Below are 10,996 nucleotides of genomic sequence, written 5' to 3' on the forward strand. Positions count from 1 at the left end.
CGTGCACATCCTGCACATGTACTCCAGAACTTAAAAATAGAAATAAACATACAATGTGTAATGGTCAAATCTGGGTAATTGGGATATCACTTACCTGAAACATTTATCACTTTTTTGTGTTGTGAACATTCCAAACCTTCTCTTCTAGCTATTTTGAAACATGGAATTCATTATTGTTAACTCTAGTCACTCTATTGTGCTGTTGAACACTAGAACTTATTCTTTTCTATTTAACTGTATTTTTGTATCCATTAGCCAACCTCTTTTTATCTTCCACTCCCCGCTACTCTTAGCCTCTGAAAACCACCAGGTAGAGAGCTATTCTCTACCTCAAAGAGATATTTGCTTCCACGTATGAGTAAGAACATGTGATATTTGTATTTCTGGGCCTGGCATATTTTAATTAACATAATGTCCTCTGGTTCCACTCGTGTTGCTGCCAATGACATAATTTAATAATTATTATTTTATTATTATTTTTTTAAAGATGGAGTCTCTCTTTGTTACCCAGGCTGGCGGGCAGTGGTGTGATCTCAGCTCACTGCAACCTCCACCCCCAGGTTCAGGTGATTCTCCTGCTTCAGCATTCCAAGTAGCCGATACTACAGGCTCCCACAATCATGCCTGTCTAGGTTTTGTATTTTTAGTAAAGATGGAGTTTCACCATGTTGGCCAGGTTGTTCTTGAACTCCTGACTTCAGGTGATCCATCTGCCTGGGCCTCCCAAAGTGCTAGGATTACAGGCATGAGCCACCACACCCAGCCTAGAATTAATTATTTTGTGACTGAATAATATTCCTTGTGTATATGTACCATTTTAAAAATTCATTTTTTTTGTTAATGGTCACAGGTTGATTTCATGTCTTGGCTACTGTGAATAGTGCTCCAGTAAACATTGGAGTGCAGATATCTATTCGATATATTGATTCCCTTTCTTCTGAATACATATCCAGCAGTGGAATTGCTAGATCATGTTATAGTTCTGTTTTCAGTTTTTCGAGGAACTTCCATACTTTTCAGACATCTGGTAAAATATTACATATGAGCATGTATGTGAAGTTATTTTCAGAAGCAATCAGCCTTTGAATTGGTAGATTGAGTGAAGATCACCCTCAGCAATGCAGGCTGGCATCATCCAATCTGTTGAGGACCTAAATATAACCAAAAGACAGAGTAAGGATGAATTTGAGTTTTTTCTCCTTGTTTCAGCTGGGCCACCCATCATCTGCCTTGGGATATGGGCACAACCGATCCTCAGACCTTCAGAGTTGCACTGGGACTTACACCACTGGTGCCTCTGGTTCTCAGGCCTTTGGGTTTGAAGTGAACGTGCACTACCAGCATTCCTAGGCCTCTCTAGCTTGCCAAGGGCAGATCTTAGGACTGCTTGGCCTCCATAATCACATGAGCCAGTCCCTCAATAATAAATCTCTTTCTATGTATCTGTATTTATTCCACGTGTTCAGTTTCTCTCTGAAGAACCCTAATCTACTATTCTTTCAAAAGTTTTGGGTGAAGTTAATTAATTTTATACATCACTGTTATAATTTGTGTAATTGGAGGGCTAACCTTTTTCTTTATTTAAAGTAATTGAATTGACTAAATTTGGTCATGAAAAATACTTAATTCAATGTATGTATCACAATAGATACTAGTTAATGTTTACTACTGCTATTATTACTATTGCTCCTACTACTAGTGTAATTCTTGCTGCTATTATTGTAGTAGAGAGTGGCAACACAGATGATCCCCAGTGTGTGATGGTTCAGTTTGTAATTTTTGACTTTATGATGGGTTTATCAGGGTGTACACCATCATAAGTAGAGGAGCATCTGTACACTGGTAAAACCATAAACAGGAAATAATATTGTGATATTAATTGATAAAATATATGACATAATCAAAAATTTATTTAAGGACTGAACATGGAAATGGAAGAGAGAGGAGACACACACACACACACACACACACACACACAGACACACACACAGACACACACATACACACACACACAAAGAGAGAGAGAGAAAGACAGAGGAATAAAGAGAAAAAATTCAACCTAAAAGAAAAATTAATGAAAAACATGTCAGATTATAAGTATAATGTGACCATTTAGAAGACTCCTAGAGGATCATTAACACCAAGGATATTGGGATATTGCAAGGATAGTTTTTTCCAGTAACTTAACTGGATTGTACAAAGGGGTATATTTCATTAGCAACCGAATGCCAATCAAGTGTGGCTTTGATTACATTAAATGTAATCAGGTGGCTTTAAATGTGGCTTTGAGAATATTACCACTATTCCTTGAATCCCAGTTTCATGTTCTGTGAAAATTTAGTTTATATAATGCCCAGTGTACTTATTTCACAGAGCTGCAATGTATTAGATTACATTGGATGCTACACAGAATCCTACCAACTTGATGCCTGACACAAGTAATGCATTCAGCATTAGTTTTCTTCCTATTCTCATTTTCCTCCTAGCTGGCTTTGCACATGTAGCGAGTTAGAACAAATGATCGTTTTCTAATAAATACGTTCTATCACATGTGCCAGAATTGAAAATAAAGTTGGCACAACTCTAACACACAAGGTATAACTTGAATCACCTTTGTTACCATCATTATTAAGTACATAATGTTTCCTTTCCTATTACGGGGGAAAATACAGTGAGCTCTACAAACCACCACTCAAAAAATAATAAATGCTATAATAAAAATAAAGTATTAAAATCACCATGAAAGTGCTCAGAATGTGCCAGAGTATCTAAGTAACTATGAAATTTCTTCCTCTAAGTTGCCAAATTGGACCCTAATGTATGTACATATGCATGTGATTCTAGCTATTTTTGAAAATAGTTAATTTCTACATTCTGCTCATACTTCAATAGTGATCAATAAATTTTCCAAATTCATTTGTTTATACTCACATATAAAGTGACCCAAAATATTCTTTTTGTCCAGTACTTCAGAATGTAGGGATGTGAATAATAGTTTAACATAAGACCAAATATAAAGCTGGTTTTGTTAATAGCCAGATGGTTATAAACCTGTCAAGCTCTGATCTTGATTCACAAGGAGAAAAAATCTTTAATCTTCCTCATGGGTTGTTATTTTTCTCTGATGAAATAACAAATATAAAAGGTTTTATAAGTGTAAAAAATACTTATACTTAAAAGTCAAGAAACTTAAGCCATTACTTTCCATAGTCTATCTTACCTCTTTTTGGTTTCTTCTCCAGAATTTCTATCTAATTGCTTTCTATAATTTCTGTTTCTTTATTGATATGCCACTATTGCTTGACATATCTTTATCCTAGCTTCCTTTAGTTTCTTGTTCAAGATTTCATTTAGCTCTTTGAGCATATTTAAGATATACGTCTTAAAAGTGCTGAAAATACAGAATACTGATGAATGAAATTTTAATAATCTAAATTAGTGTAGAGAAATACTATATTAATGAATTAAGAGACTTTACATTGACTGTTCTGAAGACTTCTTGCAATCACAATTAAAATCCAAGCAGACTTAAAAAAATAAATATGAACACACTCATTATAGATTCATATGGAAGGGCAAAGCTAGTAGATACAAATAATAATAAAGTTGAAGCGTTACCTGATTTCATGGCTTGTAATAACCAACATAAGTGTGGTATTGAAAAAAGAGACACATAAATCAATGGACAGACTATTGAATCTAGATACTGATCCATGGTATATAATCATATTTGAATACAACCCATGCAAATCCTCACATATACTTTAAATAATCTCTAGATTACTTGTAATACCTAACACAATGTAAATGCTATGTGGAGTTATTATACTGAATTTTTAAATTTGTACTTTTTTGTTGCATTGCTATTATTATTTTTAGAAATATTTACCTATCCATGGTTGGTTAAATCTGATCCGCAGATGCATAGCAGAGATAGAGAGAGATGATTGTACTTTTATTTAAATTAAGTCACATTTGTTCTCAAATTAGGACTCTAAAACATTTATTCGACTAAATAAACAATATTATACATAAACTGAAATTCAGATAACTCAATTAATTACCTGAATTATTTGTATCAAAGTTAGCTATACTGAATTTACATCTGGCAAATTTCCCACTCCTGTGTATATGTTCCCACATGAATAAATATGTTCATGGGCCTATTTATGCACCTGTTTTACACGTATGCTTTTCCTAGTATTTGGTAGCAGACATGCATGAAGAATGAGTGAATAAATCAAATATATAAAGTTTTGACAAGTAAAACCTAAGATATCTTGTTATTCACCTTAGCTTTCTCATTTAGGTATTATATTTTTGGGCATAACATTTCTTTTTTTCCTAGAGAACAGACTTTGGAAGAAGAAATGATATTATTTCAAAAACTTCACGTGAACCTTAAAATGTAATTCAGGACAGAGGGATGAAACTAGGTATTATGCATCCTGCAATGTTAAACTCACAATAATAAAGGCAATTTTGCCTTCTCAACAACTTTCTTGAATGCACTCTTCACTTCCTTGTTCCTCAGGCTATAGACCAGGGGGTTCAGCATGGGGATGACCATCGTATAGAACACAGACACCATTTTGTCTGTGTCCATGGAGTGACTGGAGCTGGGCTGTAAGTACACAAAGATAATAGTCCCATAGAAGATGGTGACTGCAGTGAGGTGGGAGGCACAGGTGGACAAAGCCTTCTGGTATCCTGCAGCTGAGTGCATCTTTAGGATGGTGACAAATATGAATAGATAAGAGATCAAGATAATTAGGATGGCAGAAAAGATATTGAAGCTGGCTACATAAACAAGAACTAGTTCATTCACATGTCTATCAGAGCAAGACAGAGCCATGACTGGTGGAACATCACAGAAAAAGTGATGGACTTCATTTGACATACAGAAAGAGAGACTGAATGTTTCCCCAATGTGTATGGAGGCATTCAAGAAACCACAGACATAACAAATTATGACCAGACACGCACACACACTTGTTGTCATTGTCATGGTGTAGTGCAGGGGTTTGCACACTGCAGCATAGCGGTCATAGGCCATTGAGGCCAAGAGGAAATTTTCCACAGTGGCAAAGGCTGCAAAAAAGAACATTTGAGCAGCACATGCATTGTAGGAGATGACCTTGCCTCCTATGAGGAGCCCAGCTATGACCGTGGGAGTGACAGCTGAAGAGTAACAAAAGTCCACTAGAGACAGGTGACTGAGGAAAAAGTACATGGGAGTGTGGAGATGAAAGTCCCAAAGAATCAAAATGATCACCCCCAGGTTTCCAACCACATTGACAAAGTATACAAGGGTGAACATGATAAGGAGGGGGACTTGGAGCTCTGGAGCTCTGGTTAGTCCGAGGAGGATGAACTCTGTCACTTCTGTACGGTTCTTCATCAATGTTATTTGAGAATCAGAAGATGCCTGTAGAAGTGAGAAACAAAGGAAAAGAATGTTAAACAGATTGTGGAGTAGATATTGCAATGAAATGAAAATGTCAAAAACCACATGCATTATTTCATTATTGTACTAACACACATTTTAAGACTCTACATTTCTAAACATAAACTTAACCACAAAGTTTAGTGCATTAAATAGCTATAGAGTTATAAATGACTGAATTGAAAAGATCTGCATGGATTATCTCTCACCAGTTTTCACCTTTCTAACATTATAACCAATATTTGGAAAATTATATAAAATTTTCAACATGTGTGGAATAATATATATATATATATATATATATATATATATATATATATATATATATGAAAGGTGAGTACATGTGTGTGTATACACGCATGCAAGCAGAGTGGACCAATTCAGTTTTTCTTATTCTAGTAAAAACTTTTGCTTCTATATTGTCCACCTGACAGAATTACTCTAGATACTTTGCATGTATATTCATTGATTCTTTTCAACAATAAGTTTGATTAGTTGTTACTTTCTTTTAGATCTAGAGGCACAAATTGTTGAGTAATTTATTCATGTTAACATAAAAATTAATGGCAAGCCAAGCTTTGGACACAAGCAGAGTGGTTCAAAAGCACAACATTCATAATTTTCTATACATCAAATTGTTTTAACTCAATCAAACAGTTACTTATTGCTTCCATTGATACAAACTCAGTGTTCGGGGTTTCACAGTGAATGAGAGATATTTGCACAGCAGATGTATTGTGATGACTGGGACTGTAGGGGCATGTATAATCAGTAAAGGTAATTCTGAAGGGAAGACACAGAACTGTATATAGAGCTTGGTCTGTGGTAAGAGGTGCCTATCAGCCCTACTATTTGCTATCTAGGAATCATTGATCATTACCTCACTCCTCTGAACCTCATTTTCTCTATCTGCATAATGAAGATACTAATTATATCTAACTGAAGGTAGTAATGTTAGATTTAAACGTGAAATGGATAAAACAAAGCATAAATGTGGTATAGTTAGCCAGCCTTATGAGTGCCAGCTACACTATTATTAGGATGAAAAAGTGAGTGGTAGCATTCAGAGCTTTAGGTGTGGATGAGTTTTGAAGTCCTTCATCATTTTGCTTATTCTCTCACACAGTAGAGCCACTGAGATTTTCTGTGCCTTTCAGTGACTCTTCTTTGCGGCATCCATACAATTGACTACCCTAGCCATCCCATGTAGTTGTTTTGCTTAGTATCTTTTTTGAAATCCACATTTTAGCTTGCATTCAGTCTCCTTTTCTTATACTCATGCCTCCTTTCAGTAGTGTCATCCCATCTTTGAATCACAGAAATTGAGGATTGAAAGCTCAGTTTTTGTGTTGCTTTAGCCTGCAGATCTGTTTTTGTGACAAACTTCATGTTGTAAAACATTTTACTTTAATCAGTTCTTGTGTAGAAACCATTTTAACTATTTTAACTTTAAGTCTTTGGAAGGATACCCATTCAATGCTAACTATTAGTCCCTTCCATCTTCCTCCTTCACCTTTAGCAACTTCACTCTACAAGCCAACCCCTTGAAGCCTTTATGTTTATGTACTTTAATACACATGACCGCTTTTCTCATATACCATGTTCTACAACCAGTGATAAGTGGGTATGTTTGATATGCATGTATGTGTAGTATGAAGTAGGTAGTAGTATTATTTTTATTTTGCCATTAATGTAAATGACAATTTATGAAGTTTTGTGATGCTGTACAATTATACAGCTAGTATGAGGAAGATTCAAAATTTAAACCCACTTTGGACCTAATCATCAGCCAGTGTTTTCAGTGATACCACTGTCCATGTGTATAGATATGTACTACAAGTAATAAGAATACAATTATGGAGAAAATATTAAAAAGTAGTTTGAAACTTATTTCCCTTTGGTATTTTAGTATTTTTTTCTTTTTTGAGACAGTCTTACCCTCTTACCCAGACTGAAGTGCAGTGGCACAATGTCTGATCACTGCAACCTCCACCTCTGGGTTCAAGAGATTCTCGTGTCTCAGCCTCCTAAGTTGCTGGGACTGCAGCCTCTTAAGTCACTGGGACTACACCACCACCCCCCTCTAATTTTTGTGTTTTAGTAGAGACAGAGTTTCACCATGTTGGCCAGGCTGGTCTCAAACTTCTGACCTAAAGTGATCCACCCGTCTCAGCCTCCCAAAGTGCAAGGATTACAGGTGTGAGCCACTGTGCCTGGCCAGTACCTTTAGTATTTTAAAGAAGGGTCATTTTACTCTTCTGTTTTTTTTTTCTTTACCTCCAAGAAGATGTTAACATATGGTGTATAAGATTAATGTATAAGATGAAATTACCACTGAATTAATCAGAACATCACCTGTACTGGTTTTCTGTATTTTTAGGAGATACAATGATATTTTATAAGTATCATCCAATTCACTACTAATTAAAGATTTGAGGTTTATAATCCAGCTTCTCCTCAGTTTTTTAGAAAAATGTTTTCAACATTTATTTCTGTGTTCAAAACATCATAGTAGGCACAGCTATCCCACTACTTTTGTATAAATTACAGTTTTCACTAAAGGTGTACATTGAATTGAAGCTTACCTTGCTCCTCAAAAACAGTGAAAGTCAGTCTTGAAGAGTGTGTTTGATATAAGAAATGTTTCTATGCACAAATTCTGTTAGAGAAGCTCTTTCTCAGGGGTGGTCAATGGTTTCAAGGTCTCTAAGGCAGAGAAAGATGTAGAAAAAACACTAATTCATGTTCATATCATGAATCTATCATGCATTTTTCTGTGCCCTTCAATGACACATTTACCTCCTCCTTAAGTGTAAAATAAACATAACAAAATTACCTCTCTCATACAGTTCACAGAATTGTGCTTATAAATAGCAAATGATAGAATGCCTATATAACAACTCACTAAAGGATTCTCATTTTCAAGTCATTTGATATAAATTTTATCTTGGGATGTTCCCTTGGCTATGGCTGCAGGCTTATAGAAAAACTTAAAATCAGGAGAAGCCCTATGTGAAACAACAAATATTAATATTCAGTTGAATAAGTTATGATCAAAGGGACTAGGATCAAAGCATGTCCCTCTAAAATAAAGTCACCTGGAGTCATGATAGATTTCAGAAGCTAATGAATAGGAACTAGCAGTGAATTATAAACATATGGTCCTCTCAAGGGATGTCTCCCATGAGAACATCTGCAGCACCTCTTCTCACTTTCCCAGAGAAGAAACAACTAAATTGCCTTTGGGGATCAAATTGGATATTTTTAGTGTGTACATGTGTTTTTGTGTTACTTATTGTCTCATATTTCTTGTATCTTTTAAATCAACATATAAGTGCCAAACAATAATATGCCCACATTATAGTGTATATTTCTAAGACTTTTGTTAAATATATAGTCATGTAACCACTGTCATAGTCACCTAATTTCCCAAGCGTTTTTTCGATCAATGCCTTCTCCTATCACTGCTTCTGACAACCACTAAACTGCTTTTGTGCATATAATTTTGTCTTTGCAAGACTATCTTTTACTAGAATCTTAGAATATGTAGACTTTTTAATGTCATTTGCCACTTAGCATTAGTTCAGTTGAGATCCATCCATTTGTTACCAGAGTCTGTTGTGAATTTTTTTTAATTGCCTAATAGTATTTCATAACGTGAACACTATATTTTTTTTTTAAATTCTGGGATGAAGACTATTTGCTTCATTCCTAGTGCTTGCTGACTATGAATCAAACTGATCTAAGTGTTGGCTAACATTTTTGTGTGAACATAGGTTTTTATTTCATTTTGCTAAATACCTGGAAGTTAGAGTGTTTGTTCACATGGTAAATATCCTTAATTGAATAGAAAACTCTCAAATTGTTTATGAAGGTGATTCTATCATTTTTATTCTGAAAAACATTTCAATTTTTTCATATATTTGCCATCACTTGGTATTTTAAATGTTTAGGCTTTTTTTTTTCCATTTCAATTTAATTTAGTTACAGTGTTTGCTCTTTCTCAAAGATGTTTCAAGAGTTTTCTAAGAAAAATATTTTTTAAAAAAAACAAACCCTTTTTCCTTATTGCCACATTTATGGCCTGTGAACATCTTTTTATCCCCTAAATAAAATAGATTCATTCTTCTCCCTACCCAGACTATGAATGAGTCCTCATTCCATAGCAGACATCATGCTTTTCTTATCACAGACGTGTGTAGTGATTACAAACGTGTTCTGTGTACTAAGGTGATTTTGCTTCAAATTGGATAAGCAATTTCACCTTACTAAAATTTCTCATCTGTAAGAAAGGAGATAATATCATCTCATTATTTTTAAGATTGCTAAGATTATCAGATCACATATTACAAAGCAAAGAACAATTTCTAGCACATAACAACTGTTCTTTAGATTATTAATATTAATATTTTATTATTTATAAATATTGATACAGCATAGATCACAAAAATAGTGGTCCTCAAACATTCTATCTACTTTCTTACAAATGCCTACCTCATTACAGCTAGACCAAGATATGTATTAGTTGCAGGCAATTGACTGTAGAAGATTAGATATGTGTCACTTCTAGGTGGACTGAAGCATACATGTGAACTTCCAGTTGTTTCTCTCCTGCCATGGTGAGTAAGGTGGCTTTGTAGTCCAGTAGGTACATTAAAGATGGTAAAGCTGTCATCAGGCTATGTTTTGAATGACCTCAAAGAGAGAGGCTTCTATTTGAACAGGCAACTTGTGTGGTAGACATATACTAATGGTAGCATAAGTGAGATACAAATTTGTAGGGGATGAATGATGGTCCTTAAACATGTCAAATTTCATTCCTTGAAACATAAATAGAACTATGTATGACAATGGCTTTGCAGTTATGATTACATTAAAGGCAATGAGATGGGGTATGTATCTTGATTATTTGGTGGGCCTTAAATGTTATAACCAATGTACTTACAAGAGAGAAGTAGAAAAAAAAATTGCAAATTAGGATATTCCAACACTCTGCCCTCCATAAAAATGCTGAAAAAGAAAGAAAAAAAAAAAGAAAGAGGAAAGGAAAGAAAAGAAAGGTAGCTATATGAGATGATAGATATGTTAATTTGTTTGGCAGTAGCAATAATTTCACCAAAATTATATTGTTGTGATTTAAACAACATAATTTAATACATAAGATATATATGATAAAATAAAGTTATACCCCTACCTCACACCTAATACAAAATCAATTCAAAACAATCAATGACCTAAATATGAGAGCTAAAAATGTAAAACCACTATAAAATAAAGTAAATTCTCTAGATTTTGGATTTGGCAACTTGATGTATGACATCAAAAACACAAGAAATAAAACAAAAATAAATAGGTATGTCAACATGATGACTAACTAAAGGTGTCTTCTGGCATTTGTTCCCCTACAAAAAAGGGAACAAAACAATAAATAAACCACTAAAAATTGATTACAGCTTCCGAGGATAATATGAAGTATAGCAAGGGACTGGCAACATTCTTGGTGAGCAGAGAAGCCCAGGATAGCAACATAAAGAAATGAGGGACTTTGTC

At 34.5% G+C, this 10,996-nt stretch overlaps 1 protein-coding gene across 1 annotated transcript; it reads right to left on the minus strand.

The window, feature by feature from the left end:
* Nucleotides 1-4,462: 4,462 nt before the first annotated feature.
* On the minus strand, nucleotides 4,463-5,404 carry LOC101048782 (olfactory receptor 5B3-like). Its single transcript, XM_003920452.3, has one exon. The coding sequence runs from the start codon at nucleotides 5,399-5,401 to the stop codon at nucleotides 4,463-4,465; it is 939 nt and encodes a 312-aa protein (XP_003920501.1). The 5' UTR covers nucleotides 5,402-5,404.
* Between the last annotated feature and the right edge of the window lie 5,592 nt (nucleotides 5,405-10,996).

Source organism: Saimiri boliviensis, chromosome 6 (assembly GCF_048565385.1).
Source record: "Saimiri boliviensis isolate mSaiBol1 chromosome 6, mSaiBol1.pri, whole genome shotgun sequence".
Lineage (NCBI taxonomy): Eukaryota > Metazoa > Chordata > Mammalia > Primates > Cebidae > Saimiri > Saimiri boliviensis.

Coding starts and splice junctions, on each gene's coding strand:
- LOC101048782 (XM_003920452.3), bottom strand. CDS start 5,401: ATGAAGAACCGTACAGAAGTGACAGAGTTCATCCTCCTCGGACTAACC.